This window comes from Sinocyclocheilus rhinocerous, unplaced genomic scaffold (assembly GCF_001515625.1).
Source record: "Sinocyclocheilus rhinocerous isolate Xijiao unplaced genomic scaffold, SAMN03320098_v1.1 scaffold1, whole genome shotgun sequence".
NCBI lineage: Eukaryota > Metazoa > Chordata > Actinopteri > Cypriniformes > Cyprinidae > Sinocyclocheilus > Sinocyclocheilus rhinocerous.
In genome coordinates, this window is record NW_015638974.1 from 1042677 (window position 1) to 1060194 (window position 17518).

The following is a 17518-nucleotide window of genomic DNA, read 5'->3' on the forward strand; positions in this document are numbered from 1 at the left end:
CCGCACCCGCACTCGCCCATCAAGAGTTGTCCCGCGCCGCACCCTGTTGCGTTGGGTCCCGCGGGTCCCGCGGTACTCCCGCGGGAGTGCAGGTCTCTACCGTAGACCTCCCATGTTAAAATGCCCAACTTTATAGCAGAAAACAAAAAGTTTACAGCCTGGAACAAAAAGTGGTTTTGGTCTATATAGCTAATTTAGCCCTTCATGACACCTGTGAGGGGGGTGCATTTTTTTATAACTCATCCGTTTAAATTATATTAAGCTTTAAAATTCTGCATAATTAAGGGCGTGGCCACTTGAGTGACAGGTGGATTGCTTCTGCTGTCACCACCGTCGAGCTAGGTGGGCGTGGTTTCAGCAAACAGTCACCTCAGCTCCACCCACGTACCGCTCATTTTCGATTATCCGAGAGTGACGCGCTGTGACGCGCTGCCTAGATGGCGATGGCCGGCTCCACCTACTTTAGGCTTAAAAAATGCTCTTCAGAAAGCTACGAGTGACGTCACTGACACTACGTCCATGTTTATATACAGTCTATGGTTACACCTGAGATATTTTTCTCACTCTGCTATTTAGAATAAAGCAAGGGTGTCAAACTCAATTCCCGGAGGGCCGGAGCCCTGCAAAGTTTTAGATTCAATCCTAATTAAACACACCTGATCCAACTAATCAAGTCCTTCAGGCTTATTTGAAAACTACATGGCATGTGTGTTGGAGCAGGGTTGGAACAAAACTCTGCAGGGCTCTGGACCTCCAGGAATTCAGTTTGACACCCCTGGAATAAAGCAACCTAAATATATGGTTAGATCAAGTAGAAATAGACCCTTGCAGATTATCAATTAAAATCAAAAGCTAAAAGGGAATTATGGCCAGCAAGGCCTTATTCAAGATCTGGTGCAAAGGTACCAATGAAATGAATAGTTACATTACATTGCAACATGTTTGATGTTCAAAGCTGTTGTACCACAAAGGATTCAGCTCTTTTGGATTGTTTAAAGGATTAGTTCACTTCCAGAAAAAAAAATTCTGATAATTTGTTCACCCCCATGTCATCCAAGATGTTCATGTCTTTCTTTCTTCAATCGCAAAGAAATTAAGGTTTTTGAGGAAAACATTCCAGGATTTTTCTCCATATAATGGACTTCAATGGGGACCAACGGGCTGAAGGTCCAAATTGCAGTGTCAGTGCAGCTTCAAAGGGCTATACACAATCCCAGCCGAGGAATAAGGGTCTTATCAAGTGAAACGATCGGTCATTTTCTACAAAAAATTAAAATGTATATACTTTTTAACCACAAATGCTTGTCTTGCACAAGCTGGACTTCACGCATTACGTAGTAACGAAAGGTAACCAACCGATCAAACTGATTGACTAAAACGAATCTCTGATTAATTTGAAACCCTGTATTCATAGAAGTTAATTTGCAGCATTTTATGTATTTTAAGTTAAAAAATATTTAGTTAAAACGCTGTTGTTCATCACTAAGTAATTTTTTTTTTTAATATTTTGATTTCCTTTTCTATTTAAAATTTCTATTTAGTGTAAAATTATTTATTTTGCTTGTAGAAATAAATAATATTATCTTACATTTTAAGAAAGATTTTACACTCTTGAATAGCTTAAAGTTAGCTTAAACCTAGTAATGTCATGCTTTTTCAAATGGGTATTTTAACTGTAATATAACTATTTTGAGTTATGGGAAGCTTATAAAGAAACAGTTACAAAGAAGCTTCCTCAACACTGATAAAATGACAATGGAAGTCTGAGGCGGAGATTAAGAGAGAGAAAGAAAGACACAACCATCAGGCTTGTCGGGAGTCCCCTCTGAACATTTTCAGCTCCCAGCTGTTGAATAATTAATGTACCCAGTGCAAAAACAGAGAACACAGCTCTCTTTCTCCCTCTCACCCACTTGTTCTCTGCGTTCCTTAGTTGATCCTTCTCTCACTGCTATTTTCCCTCATAACCACAGCCTGCCTTGTCTTTCAGATTCTTTCAGTGCTATTATTTAATTTTTGTTACTTTTGTGTCTTTCTCATTTAGTCAAGCGAAAGATTTTAAAAATGCAAAACAAAAGCCCAATAGAAAAAGACGTTGAACAATGAGATACAGTTGTACACAATGAATGAATGAAAAAGACTAAATAAAATGTTTATGATTTTTCTTCCTCATAAAAAATTTATCATTCAATTTGATAACGCTCTAGAATGGCAGCTTTTGATGGTTTGTTCGCTATACGTGTTGTATGAGCAGATGTATATTTATGAAGTTCCCAGCACTGCATGCATCCTTCAAGCGCTCCTTAAACGCTTTGGTAATCCTATCATTGCCCTTAAACTCTTCTTTCAGACTTACAGAGTGTGTGTGAGAGAGAGAGAGAACCACAGAGTGCACAGGCTTTAATAATGCATCTAGATAATGCTGCCTCTCTCCTTAAATGCTTTGGTAATCCTATCATTGCCCTTAAACTCTTCTTTCAGACTTACAGAGTGTGTGTGAGAGAGAGAGAGAACCACAGAGTGCATAGGCTTTAATAATGCATCTAGATAATGCTGCCTCACCACTCACACACACACACGAGCACACACACACAAGCACAACAAAACAGAAAGACAGTGAAAGAGTGGCAGAACAGCTTGATCTGAGCACCGCATGTCTTCAGAGGAAGCTGAATGGAGATCAGGGGCTTATAGATAAAGGGTGAATGGAAGGGGGTTGAGAAAATGAGAAAAAGATATATAGAAGGAAGGGAAAAGAATGAGAGAGAGAAAGCTGGGAAGACGGTGAGGTTGAAGAATGAGATGCTAAATAAAGACATTTATTATCATTGTATGTGCATTGCATGATTTGTTCTTTGGACTGTGGCTACTAGGAGTCTGCATGGCATGAGGATGCATCATCTTTTCTTCTCCCTATAAAGAGCTTGAGTTATGAGTTATGGGTCATCTTGATGTTCAAATTGGCTAGGTTTACTATAAAAAAAAAAAAATTTATATTTATCAAAGAAATCTGATATCATGATTTCCACAAAATAATAAACAGCAAAGCTGCTGTCATCACTGACAATAAGTTTTTAATTATATTTATATAATTTAAAATAAGTAGTAATGATGCTGAAAATTCAGCTTTGCCATCACAGAAATAAATATAAATGCAAAGATTTGTACTTGTGTTTTGTATAAGGAATTTTTTTACTGTGATTAAAGTGACATAAGTTCTATTATTGAGATTAGTCCACTGAAAACAATCTTTAAAATGTGGTGCTATACAATGCAATTATTAACAATCAGGAACAATTATTATAGGGTTAATGACATATAAGAGAGTTAACGCTAAATAAAAGGAAAGCTTTTTTAAAAATCCAGTTTAAATGTGCCACGTTTTTATAAATGCACATTCTTTTTATTTATGCTGGGTCCATATGGTTTTAAAAAACTTTCACATTTTCAAGAAATGTTTCAATTTAATGGCAAAAATTTATTTTTTCAAGGTAAAATGTATTTATTACAAATACCATGAATTATTACGTTCACATACTGGTAAAAAATTTATAACCTGAATGCACTGTAAGTCGCTTTGGATAAAAGCGTCTGCTAAATGCATAAATTATTAATTATTATTAATATTATTATTAATTATTAATTGAAATGATTAATTCATTAATATCTTCATGTTTTTGAGTAGTCACACCACATGACGTTTTACAACCCAAACTAACATTGCCTTGTCATAATAATAGTTAAAATATTTGATATTCTAAGATGCTTATTGACCTTGACAGACAGTCAGATCACTATATTGACATCAGCATAAAGGCCTAACTAAACTCTATGTCAGGGGTCTTCAACCTTTTTGCAGGTCAAGGACCCCTTGGTGGATGGAGAGACAGAGCGCACATAATGTTTAAAGTTAAGTGTTGCATTTAAAGCCTGGCCTATAATAAAATGTGCGTAGTATCACACTAATGTATTTACATACTTTGATAGCAAGTCCATTAAAGTCATATATATAGCTTAAAGGGGTCATATGATGCTATTTAAATTTTTCCTTTCTCTTTGGAGTGTTACAAGCTCTTGGTGCATAAAGACACACACACACACATACAGATGGGTGACAAATTAAAAGAAAATTCACAGAATCCATTGGCTCTGTTCTGAGTGATCACCTTTATCCTCTCGAGAAACATTTCTATCCTGATGGAAGTGGTCTCTTCGAGAATGACAATGCCCCCATCCATAGATCACAATGGGTCAAGGAATGGTTGGATGAGTAAACAGCGATCTCTACCACCATCATCAAAACACTAAAGGAGGGAATATCTTTTGCAAGAATGGTGTTCCATCTTTCAGACTTTGTTGTTTGTTGTTCTTTGTTGTTCATCACATGGTTGCTCAACATCTTATGTTGGTTTTTCCTTTAATTTGTCACATATATACATAAATACACTTTTAAATTTGATCAAAATTATAGAAAAAACAGTAATATTGTGAAATATTATTACAATTTAAAATAACCATTTTCTGTTTTAGCAAATTTTAAAATTTAATTTATTCTTATATTAAACCTGAATTTTAAGCATCATTACTCCAATCTTCAGTGTCACATGATCTTTCAGAAATCATACTGATATGCACTGCTTAATATTTTTGTGGAAACGGTGATTATTTTCAGGATTCTTTGATGAAAGTTCAAAAGAGCATTAATTTGAAATAGAAATATTCTGTAAAAAATGTTAATGTTTTCACTGTCACTTTTGATTAATTTAATACATCCTTGCTGCATAAAAGTATTCATTTCTTTAAAAAAAAAATTTGGTAGTGTGTATATATGACTTACTTGACAATTTTAGTTAGACTTATTTAATATTTTAATACAGTAGGGAGAATGAAACCTGAACTTGGACTTTAGCTTCTTAACTTTATCTTTGGTTGCATATTTGTGCATGCATGATCCCTGTTTATGCGGTTGCTAGAGTATATTCGGATTAAGTCAGTACTGAATATAAACATGCTAAATATGTATACTTTATGAATGCTCAGTACCTCTCCACAGCAATTTAAGGCCATATTACTGTCTTTGGATAGATGTGTACTTTTTTTTAAGAACAAATGTGTGTGCTGAATTTATGTGTCTGTAATTGGAGCTGTCATTTGCCCTGGGGGCTTCAGTACCTCTCATATGGAGAGCGTAATCAGATCTGTTCCTGTTGGAGATCTCCCTCTCCAAAAGCCACTTAAATGAATATTGGCACAAATTGTCCAATTTCAGCTGTTAGCAGCTTGTAAAATGCTGCTTCATGCCTGAAAGCTAGATGTGCTATGATAAAAGTCTGTGTTATCGTGTAGAGCATGCAAGATCACAGTCACATGTTTTAAGCATTAGTTTATGTGCTTGTACCCATTATTTAGTCCTAATGAGCATATCATCATTATCAGGTTTTAAACAGGAGGCAGACATATAAGCACCGTCTGTTTTGATAAGTTTACGATTACAAGGCATCAAGAATTCACAGTATTCAGCTGCTCCTAAAAATAACAGCATAAATAAATTATGGCCCTTTCCGAAGCCTGCCGGATCTCCTGCCTGATTTCTGCCCCCTCGGTTTTTACTACATATACTAATTATTATTATTACAGGCATGTTTTGTAATGTTTGCACCTGAACAGTAAAAATAAATCAAGTATGCATCAATCAAATGAATGAAGTTTGAGAAAACGTGCTGCGGGATCTTGCACAACAGCCGTATTTGTACTGAATGCACTAATACCCAACTTCCCTTATGAACCATCCAGGCTACACTAAATGAAACCTGAACCTTTTGGGCTTGCTATAACTAATGATGTGAAATGTAAAAATATATAGGCTAGACTTTATATTCATATGCATTTTTGTATAAGCTCCATCTCTTAAAGGAAACAATGAATTCATTTCTCACTCAAATAAACAAGGTTATCTGGCATTCCCTTAAATGCTGTAAGAAGATAATATAATAATACTGCCTGTGGGGAGAGTCTCTCTATCAGACAACTAGTAAAGACAACAGAAACGCTATTATTGCTGTTTTTAACCAGTTTTTCATGGTTATTTTACAGACACAAGCCATGGAATGAGCGCCTACAAAACGGCTTCTGTAAAAAACAAATCATATTTCTGTTCAGTTGTGGCTCTGTCTAATGAATACCCACTCTCTATCACTTGATGGCAATCTAAAAGACATCTCTAAAAAGCTGATGATGAGATGAAAGTGTCATTGACTTAATTCCCTTTAATCTGTCAAATTCACCTCGTCCCGTCAGAGACGCGCCTTCACCTTCATAACGTTTAATGAACAACATTTACATGCTCTATATCACTCACCTTACACGAAGAGTAACATTTTCATGAACTATCCATCGTCTTGCGCCGACAGAAGAGACATTGGGCCGGTAAATAAATAAAGTGAAGGCGGGTAAATCCGATGGGAGTTTCACAGAGACAGTTTAACCGTTTAATCTGCTTTCAGCGCTCTCTCTCTCTCTCTCTCTTTCTCCTACCTTTAAGATTGAGATTCCTGGAGCTTTATTGTCCCGTTAAAACCTCTACATTGCCAAAGCGTCAATAAACACCAGATACAGGCATATTTCCACCGTGTGAAGGTTTATAAGCATTACGTATGTCAGTCAGCACGCTTACTGCCTTTTTACACACAATATTTAACAATATTGTCAAAGTATCAGTGCACATATTAAAAAGAGTGACAAAAATAAAAATAATTATATATGTATTTTTAATTCATTTAATTGTTTTGAATAATTGTGTATTATTTAAAAAAAGTATTATTATTATTATTAGCTATTATTATTATTATGAGACATTAAAGTGGCATACTACATTATGAACGCTGTTGCTGACATGCACAGGCAGATCTTGATTAATATGATACATGATGATGAGTTCCCTTCTTGAGTAGCTCATGCAATTTATATATATATTTTTCACAGTAAAAAAAAGAAGAAGAAGAAGATATCTGCCTTTTTTGGTATGTTTGCATATATTAAATAATAATCGCAAAGCCACAAAAACTTTACTGCTGAAGTGTTTTCACTTGCCAGTAGCCTATTAAATAAGAAATAAAAGTCTGTAATGGATTTTTTTTTAAACAAATTTATTTTGTGAAAGGACAGTGAATGTATTTACTAATTACTGGAAGCAAAAATATTATTTAGCCAGTTCATACCTTTAAAACGTTAATTTTTCATGTATCCAATGTAGTGAGTAAAAAAATAAATAAATAAAATAAAATACATACATTTTATTTAAGGCAATGTACTTTTAAAAGTTTTTTTTATAAATGCACATTATTTTAATTTACGCTGGTTCTATATGGTTTAAAAAAACTCTCAAATCTTCAAGAAATGTTTCAATTTAATGACAAAAAGGTCATGTGGTCAAACCATCAAACAAAAATTAATAACATTTTACACATCTTAATCAGTTACACATAATCAAAAAGTTTCAAAAATATATTTTTCAAGGTAAAACGTATTTATTACAAATACCATGAATTATTAATTCATTAATATCATTACGTTTTTTGAGTAGTCACACCACATGGCATCTTACAACCCAAACTAACATTGCCTTGTCATGAATAGTCAAAATATTCGATATTCTAAGAGGATTGACCTTGACAGACAGTCAGATCACTATAATGACATCAGCATAAAGGCCTAACTAAACTTTATGTCAGGGGTCTTCAACCTTTTTGCAGGTCAAGGGCCCCTAGGTGGATGGAGAGACAGAGCGTACATAACGTTTTGGTATGTTTGCATACATTAATAATCGCAAAGCTACAAAAACGTAACTTTACAAGTGTTTTCACTCAGTTATACTGTTGAGAAATATGCAATAAGAAATAATGGTCTGTAATGGATTTTTTTTTTTTACCAATTTACTTTGTGAAAGGACAGTGAATGTATTTACTAATTAAACAAAAATATTATTTAGCCAATTCATACCGTTAAACCTTGCGAAGACCTCATAACCACCTCGACGACCATCAGCACAAGACCACGGGAACCAGACGAGTCCTCTGCACAATCTGACCTGTGTTGCAGCCTGGAATTAAACCACGCCATGCTGGTTTCGTCTGGCCAGAGGAGAACTGCCCCTGCTTAGTTGGGGAAGCTTGACTGATTGCACAGACACTATTGGAAGAGAGCTGAACTGGATGATGACTGAATCATCAATGAACTGACTTTAGCTGGAAAAATGACTCTGTCATCTCTTGCATTATTGACAAACTACTTTCCTGTTTGACACTGTAAAGCTGCTTTGACACAACCAGTATTGTATAAAGCACTATACAAAAAAAAAAGTATTTAATTTTTCTTTTATTCAATGAAGTGAGTAAAAAAAAAAAAAAAAAACACATTCATTTTATTTTTTATTTATTTATTTATTTGAGACAAACATACCTTTGCTGCATCTGATTTCATCATTTTTATGACCAAAACTAAACTCCCCCTCAGAGATTAATAAAGTTATACTATTGTACAGCACTGTTTTGTAATGCCGTTGTATCATAGACAAGTATGACCTATACGCTTTGTATAACATACAGTCCACCAGATGGCGCTGTGCTCTCTTCAAGCCCAGAGCGAGATGAAGAGAAGCAGAAATGAAATCGTGTAGGAAGAGAGAACTGTCATGAAGTAGAACAGCTGGGGTTGAAAGGGACTGGACTGCGTGCCCACGATCACACTACACTGAGGTATTTCTAATAAATACACATGACAGAGAACACGCGTGTTGTGCGCACGGGAACAGCTTCATCTTGCTATTATGGGCTCAGAAAAGAACTTTGACAACGAAACTAGAAGTGGACATTTAATATGGTCACACTAGCAGCTAATGAGCTAACTGTAAACAAACCTATCCGAGTAGAGTAACCAGTATAATTTGAACGATAAAAATAACGAAGGGAGTTTACATAATATATATATGTATTTCAGCTATATCTAGTCCGGCTTTTCTGGTTGTATATCATTGTTTTATCAGCAGATTATGGGAGTGGGCCTGCGTTCAAAACTCATGCAACTAGACGTTTATAAATGACACTCTCAGGCTTGCTGCATTGTGCATTAATTACGATACAAAGGGCTGATGTAATTTACAAAAATGTATTATGGCAAATTTCTTTAGAATTGTAGATGATGTAAATAAACACACTTGTAGGTTTGACTGTTAGTGATCGCACTGATGAAATCCTAGTCGGGTGATTTGTCTGTAAAGTTCATATCAGTTATCAGTATAACCCAAATCATTATATAAAAACAATCATAATAGCTAGACAGTCAGTCAAATGCATGGAAGAAGAAGCTGTGTTAATCATGATTGTGAAGGGGTGGTGTGCTCTGCAGGTAGAGCCTCTGGAGGCAGGAGGGAGAGGTCAGGATGGCAGGTGTTGGGGCAAGTGCCACGGCTAACCCTGCCTGTAAGATCATGACCTTTAGACCTACCATGGAGGAGTTTAAGGACTTCAACCAGTACCTGGTTTATATGGAGTCTCAGGGAGCTCAACGTGCAGGACTGGCCAAGGTTGGTATGTTTGTATGTTTATGCATGTGATTGATAGGAAAAGTGTATGTTGTACATATAATAATACAAGTCCAAAATCTAAATGCACAATATGAGTCCATTGGATGTTTGTTTTTGTGTTCAGTCAGTGAGGACAATACAAAAGAGAGATGGGCATTTTTTTTTTTTTAATTCATAAGCTCATAACTCTAATATATAAGATGTAATAATAATGTGTAGTCCTCTAAATTTATATCTCAGTTGTGGACTATATAGTGCAAATAAAATGTTAGATCTTAATTATTTCCACAGGTCGTTCCACCCAAGGGCTGGAAGCCACGGCGCAATTACGATGATATTGATGATTTCGTCATCCAAGCACCTATTCAGCAGATGGTGGCTGGCCAATCAGGACTCTTCACCCAGTACAACATCCAGAAGAAACCTCTCACTGTGCAAGAATTCCGCAGACTGGCCAACAGTGACATGTAAGTGACAAACACAGAAGAAGTGCACATATCTGGGTTCAAAGTAGCAGGCTTTTATTCTACTCTAATGGCATTTAAACACAGCATGTGCATGCAGTATATGTTCTCTTCTTCTTTTTACAGTACTCCGCCATAACCTACAGTCGAGGTTATTATTTCACATTACCCAGAAAGCAAAGCAGTGCATAAAGGACAGCGGATTTATTAACTAAATAAACAAAATAGTTTTGAAATATATTATTTGAATATTTTTGAAAAAATATTTGTATTGGAATATTTTTGTTTAAAATAAATTTCAAACAATGGCATGCAGTTCACAAACACCTCTGGTTTCTTTTATATTCTGGACTTCTATTGCACACTGCAATAAGATTCCTTTAAATGATGGATTGACCTATATTCGTTAAGGCCATCTGGAGATGTGTGATTTAACTACTCAGGTACTGCACACCTCGCTACCTGAACTATGAAGATCTGGAGAGGAAGTACTGGAAGAATCTGACATTCGTCTCACCCATCTATGGTGCTGATGTCAGCGGCACGCTCTATGATGAGGTGAGGATGCAGGCGTAGCACAGCTCTTGTCCTCTGAACATCCAGCGTAACATACCTCAAATGGAATGTGAAAGGCGTGTATGTTATGACAAAGGATAACACAGTGAAATAACGAGAGCATGTAAGCAGGAGATGGCTGAGATCATGTTTGCCCCTCTTATTTCAGGACATCGAAGAGTGGAACATCGGGCACTTGAACTCAATCTTGGATGTGATTGAGGAGGATTGTGGAGTGTCCATTCAGGGCGTAAACACACCCTATCTGTACTTTGGAATGTGGAAGACCAGCTTCTCCTGGCACACGGAGGACATGGACCTCTACAGCATTAACTACCTGCACTTTGGGGAGCCCAAATCCTGGTAGGGTTTGCTGTGGTTTCCTGTTTTGAAAAAATATTTGTATTTGAATATTTTTGTTTAAAATAAATTTCAAACAATGGCATGCAGTTCACAAACACCTCTGGTTTCTTCCTTGACGTATGCATTGTTATATTCTGGACTTCTATTGCACACTGCAATAAGATTCCTTTAAATGATGGATTGACCTATATTCGTTAAGGCCATCTGGAGATGTGTGATTTAACTACTCAGGTACTGCACACCTCGCTACCTGAACTATGAAGATCTGGAGAGGAAGTACTGGAAGAATCTGACATTCGTCTCACCCATCTATGGTGCTGATGTCAGCGGCACGCTCTATGATGAGGTGAGGATGCAGGCGTAGCACAGCTCTTGTCCTCTGAACATCCAGCGTAACATACCTCAAATGGAATGTGAAAGGCGTGTATGTTATGACAAAGGATAACACAGTGAAATAACGAGAGCATGTAAGCAGGAGATGGCTGAGATCATGTTTGCCCCTCTTATTTCAGGACATCGAAGAGTGGAACATCGGGCACTTGAACTCAATCTTGGATGTGATTGAGGAGGATTGTGGAGTGTCCATTCAGGGCGTAAACACACCCTATCTGTACTTTGGAATGTGGAAGACCAGCTTCTCCTGGCACACGGAGGACATGGACCTCTACAGCATTAACTACCTGCACTTTGGGGAGCCCAAATCCTGGTAGGGTTTGCTGTGGTTTCCTGTGTTTCTTGAGTATGCAAAGATCTTCTTTCTACCTCTGAGGACCTGGAATTCTGCCACTTTTTAAAATTAATAAATAAATATACCAATTTCACAGGTATGCCATCCCTCCAGAACATGGGAAGAGATTGGAGCGTCTTGCTATAGGTAAAAACTTAAAAAACTTACAGTAGTCTTTTAAAGGAATGTGCAGTATATTGACGCCTTAATATCATTTGTTTAATATTTTTGCATTCTTGCTTGTATACAAAATATATATGACCATGCATCCTCTTTTTCTGGCCAGGATTTCTAAACTGCCTAAAATGTCCAGGTTTTGGCTTTTTTTTTTTTCTGTGTTTTTTTTTCATACTTGCTGAGGGTAATGATGACTGATAAGTAGTTGAACCAATAGCGTGCAGGCATTGTACATAATCATCCAGTTGTGGAGTTCGGAAAGGTGGGAACTACAGAGAACGGTCAATGCAATGCATATATGTGCACATATATTGTATGATGACTGTAAAAATGAATTTTATAGGAAAACGAAGCCAAAACCCGGACATTTTGGGCAATTTAAAAATACCGTCCAGAACATGTCCGGGAAAAAGAGGGCATATGGTCACCCTAAGTATATCTAGCTAATCTACATATCATTATTTCCTTTGTGTTGTACTGGGTGTGATAAATGTCTTTGTCTTTAGGTTTCTTTCCTAACAGCTTTAAAAGCTGTGAGACCTTCATGAGACACAAGATGACTCTGATATCCCCCTCTGTACTAAAGAAATACAGCATACCATTTGACAAGGCAATCCACAGTCTTTTAGAATCAATTTTCTAAACTATTTTAGTTTTATGAATAATGTTGCAGTGTCTCAGTTCTCCTTGAATGTATTCACAATAAACCGATATATTATTACAGATAACACAGGAAGCGGGGGAGTTTATGATCACATTTCCATATGGTTACCACGCTGGCTTCAACCACGGCTTTAACTGTGCTGAATCCACCAATTTCGCAAGTATCCGGTGGATTGATTATGGAAAAGTTGCTACGCAGGTACTAAGCTGTTGCTGATGTAAATCTGGCACCTTCACGTTACCGTCATCTACAGCTGGTGAACATTTGACACTCTCTTGTTTTTGTTTTTTTGTGGGAAATCTGTCCTCTTGCAGTGTACATGCAGTAAGGACATGGTGAAGATCTCCATGGATCCGTTTGTCAGACGATTCCAGCCGGATCGCTATCAGGCTTGGACACAAGGCAAAGACTCATGTCCATTGGATCACACCCTGGCCACACCCAGCACCACACCAGAGCTGCAGAGCTGGCTTCAGAGGCGGCGCAGGAAAGCGCCCTCCACCACAAGGTGTTAGCACGGTTTAACTATGGTCAGTTTCCTCTTTCAGGTCAACTGCTGTCATGGAGGAGCAACAGCGTGAAGAGAAATTTGCTGAGCAACTTGACATTTCAGTCTATTTAAGACCCTTCATCTTCTCTGCTTTAGTAGAGATCCAAAGACAGAAAGAACAGATGTTTGGAGACTGACTCTATCGCCACTTGAAGTACTGACCAGTGTTGTTATTGTTAACTATTAAAAATTATTTTTGTTAATTGGAATGAAGTTGAAATAAAATAAAATATACATATTAGATTTTAAAAAATCTTGAACTTAAAAACTTAAATAAAAATTTTGAATGTTGCCTTGGAAAGGAGCTGAAATTTAATACCTTGAAGTTGAAATATTAAAATTACTAAAACTGAAATAATGCTGAATAGAAATATTTAATAGAATGACAAAACCACAACAAAATTACTAAAACTTAAGCTAAAATGAAAATGAAAATAAAGACTATAAAAAAAGCAAATTCAAAAGATTAATATTATAATAGTATAGTAATAATACTATAATAACACTGGTACAGACATTTTTTTATTGTCACTGTAATGTAAGAAGGCACAGTAAGTAGCCTAGAACAGTGCTGCACAATTGTGATGTTTTTTGGCCAAAATTCAAGTCTGCGTCTGAGCAAAATATTACAAAATACTTCAAACTTATCTGACCTTTACATTATACTTTGAAACATAGAGAGCCATGTGATGCTAAATATCCAAATGCCTTCTCTACTTTTGGTCACATATCCTTGGGGAGCATAAGCATTAAAAATCGGAAATGTATGTGCAATACTTGTGTGTTTATATCTCAGAAAACCTGTTTTATTGTTTCATGACACTTGTTTTGTCTTATTAGGGCTCTCTGGTCCATGTCGGCAAATGTGTGTTGTTAAAGTAACAAGAGTGGAGAATGACTTGCTTGCCCACTCCTCTAGACAAGTCAAAGATGCTTCCCCTGAGCGACTCTCGACCCCTGCCACATCCAGGCAGAGTGACCCCGATCCAGGTCACTCAAGCTCCCATACGTCTTCAAATTTCTATGAAGGTCAAGTATCCACAAACACAAGCTGTACCGCACAGCCTGGACCTGAACCAACCTCAGAGAGTGACGTCACTGTGGATGTGACTCTGGACTCAGAAAGAACTACTGAAAGTCCTAATCAAACACTAAACTGTGAATCTGTCCCAGAAACAAGTGCTCCTTCTATTCCTGTGACCCATTCGTCAAGACTTAACTCCACTGGTGCTGCGGTTTTATTTTTGGAAGCTGATTCCCAACAAGCTAAAATTGAAACCGAAGAGGCAGTCACCGATATCTTGGCTGAAAGCAGCATCGATTGCGGCACATCAGCACTTTACGAGGAGCAAAGCTCGATCCGTCTAGACTCGGCTCAGGATTCAGAAACCTCAGAGAACAGAACAAACCCTGAAATCCAGACTACTCAGTTTTGTGAGATGCCTCTTCTAATGCCCGAGCTCACGGAAGAGAGAGTCAATCCTCAATCCCTCGCACCTGAAATGCCCTCGCTGACTCTCGCTGTCCGACCCGACACTACAAATCACAGACCTCACAGTCCGAACAACAGTGCACCTGTTCTCCATCGGGAAAAATCACACTCGCCTCCTGTTATAACAGATGATGTGGCGACTTGTTCTGAAAGAGCTTGTTATGACTGGCCCTTCGTTGCATCCCAAGAAGGCGTAAACCAATCACAAAACTCAATCTCAGACAGCTTTATAGCAAAACCAGCATGTCCTTCCTTGGTTCCGGAATGGGGGCCACCAGAGGAGTCCAAACAGGAAGGACATGAACACACATGCCCATCCACAGACCAGAACACTCGAAATGAGTCCATTTCGCAGTTTAAAATCACCACTCACGGTATTTTGCAATGTTCTACCGTAGCAGATGTGGATTTAATGGACGCTCGAGACTCTGAAATGACCGATAACTCAGTAGAAAGAAGTCTTGAAGAGCAGTCAAGCTCTCTCACATCCTTCCAGGGCTCCTTCATGGAGTCCAAAACCTTCACCATTTGGAAAAACCTCAGCTCCCAGAATCCCGCAGTGCTCATTGAGAGCTTGCAGCCCGAGCTGGTAGTGGGTCTTACCACAGGTGGGAGCAGTCTCACAGACTATGCTCATGACTCGCTGCCCTACACCATGTGGTCCGAATCGGGGTTCCAACAAGAAAAGTTCCCTGATTCCCCAAACTCTTCATCATGCACTCAGACCTGGACCAACCTGGAGCCCATTCCCATGCAGTGCTCTGGTGCAGACATGGCTCCAAACGCACCCCCGGATCTGAAGCAGCAGAACGTGGAGTTGGAACCAGCTAAAGCTTGTGTGCTCGGTGAGCAGGCAGGCTCTCAGGAACCTCAGGAGGAAGAGTTCAAAGGTCAGGAGTATTACGAATGTGCGAAGTCAGAGCATGATGGGTCTGTGAGCGACTCTGATTGGTGTGAATCAGGAGATAAAGGTGCTGACAGCAGCAGTGAATCCAGTGAGGAGAATGCCATGAGTGACCCTGAGTATGTGGAAACGGGCCTGGAGCCTGGGGAAGTCTGTACAGTGAGTTCTGGTGCTACACCATGACAAGCAGTACATCCTATTCTATATAGTTCTGAACTTCCGTCACAATCAGCATTTGACCGGGGTGACAAGACATTTTGCTGATCACTTGGTTTCCAGTTTAATCATCTGATACTGGATGAACTTGTCTGCAGTAAAATCAAATTTTTTTCCTGAATGTTAAATAACAAATGTGTTCTGATTGGCTTTTGTTTTGCTATGTCATTTTTCTTTTAGATAAACAAAACTTAACTAAACCTAAAGTAAATTTTGCATAAAAAATTTAAGCAACTCAAATCACATATGCAAAAAAACATAGACACCTGGTGGGCTTAAAAACATGTTTTTTTTGTTGTTTTTTTGTAATTTCACATAATTTTCATATTTATTGTTTTTTTTAATTATGTATATTTGGTTATTTATGTTATGTTTATTTATATTTAATCTATAGAAAGTTCAAACAGAACAATACAATTTCTTTTGTAACAATGTGAGTCTTTACTGTGACTTGATCAGTTTAATGCATCCTTGCTGAATAAAAGTATCAATTAAATTTTTTTCAATCTTACTGACCACAAACTTTTGAATGGTATTGTATATTAATTTACACCTGTTGTGAATCCAGTGAAAATTTCTTTACACTACACCTAAATCAGAGCACTCACATAATTGCTGTTCACACCTTAACACCTTGTTAACGAAGCTTAACGATGCCAAAGCATTAATAAATGTTCACACACTATATATGAAGAGTTTATTTGCAAAAACAGATAACTCAGTTTTTAGTTATTTTTTTACCTAATCAAAATAACTTAACTGCAGTTTGATTGAGATTAATTGGAATGCACAATGAAAAAACACGTTTTCTGTTTCTGTTTCTGCCAATGAACTCTTCATATACACACACACATGCACAATGAAGGTTGCAACAGTATTTTATGTTTTTGGAAAGTGTATCTCTCTCACTGACCGCCTCTTTGTCTCTCTTATTTTTGCTCTCACAGTATCATATGCAAACTGTTAAGAAGACAACCAAGAGCTGGCGTCACCCCCTCAGAAAGCCCACGGCAAGAGCAGTGCCAAGTGCTGTGAAACAGCAGGCTGCCAGCGATGATGGTGAATGTTTAACCGCTTTCATTTTATTATGAGCAATAAACTTACAATTAGGAATAGGTATTATAAGAAGAATGTACACATGCAGACTGACATCGTTGGCTCTTGTGTCCTGCTGTTTTTCAGTGTCTCAAACCGTGCACACATGCGCTTTTAAGAAGCTGCGTCAGGTTATAATTAATCATACATGACGGCCTTAGAGTAAATATTTATTCGTGTGTGTGACTCAGAGACTATGGAGGAGTGTGCGACTAAAGAAGAGGAGCCGGAAACTGAGGAATGGGCAAAGCCTTTAGTGCATCTGTGGCAACACAGAAAAGCTCATCTTCAGTATGAACGAGAGTACAACACGACTGCAGCTAAAAGCGCTCCACACTGTGCTGTCTGCACCCTTTTCATGCCATACTGTCAGGTAACTGATGTAGACAGATACTATGTACTGATTTGTGCATATGTGCTTTGTGACACACGCATAATTCAGACTCTTGTTTTTGCTCTCACAGCCTGATAATTTAGATGAGAGAAGGCACGATGTCTTGACGAGTACTGCCACAGAGTCTCAGGGGTCATGTTCTCAGGAGGCAAGCTTGACATCACGACCTCTGATCCCTGAAATTTGCTTTGCGTACCAGGAGGGCCCATGTCCCTTGAACACACTGCTGGAGGAGGATGGATCCAGTCCTCTTGTGGCCTGCAATAGCTGCTGTGTTCAAGTTCATGCCAGTACGTCACTGAGATCTCTCAACAACACACATAACACATGAAAAAAA

The 17518-nt window shown here is 37.8% G+C and overlaps 2 protein-coding genes across 2 annotated transcripts in view; one reads left to right on the top strand and one right to left on the bottom strand.

Moving 5' to 3' along the window:
• The window catches only part of LOC107750435 (FERM and PDZ domain-containing protein 1-like), a 30422-nt gene extending 23949 nt beyond the window's left edge, over positions 1–6473 (bottom strand). Inside the window, exon 1 of the mRNA XM_016565801.1 lies at positions 6359–6473. The gene's annotated coding sequence lies outside the window, so the exon portion shown is untranslated. The remainder of the gene's footprint in view (positions 1–6358) is intronic.
• Positions 6474–8660: 2187 nt separating this feature from the next.
• Positions 8661–17518, top strand: part of LOC107750465 (lysine-specific demethylase 4C-like) — a 16648-nt gene continuing 7790 nt past the window's right edge. Inside the window, exons 1-10 of the mRNA XM_016565834.1 lie at positions 8661–8753; positions 9403–9580; positions 9872–10047; positions 10488–10602; positions 10769–10962; positions 11787–11836; positions 12373–12476; positions 12591–12728; positions 12845–13040; positions 13828–15180. Coding sequence (XP_016421320.1) covers positions 9437–9580; positions 9872–10047; positions 10488–10602; positions 10769–10962; positions 11787–11836; positions 12373–12476; positions 12591–12728; positions 12845–13040; positions 13828–15180 — 2470 coding nt within the window. The 5' untranslated portion in view covers positions 8661–8753; positions 9403–9436. The remainder of the gene's footprint in view (positions 8754–9402; positions 9581–9871; positions 10048–10487; positions 10603–10768; positions 10963–11786; positions 11837–12372; positions 12477–12590; positions 12729–12844; positions 13041–13827; positions 15181–17518) is intronic.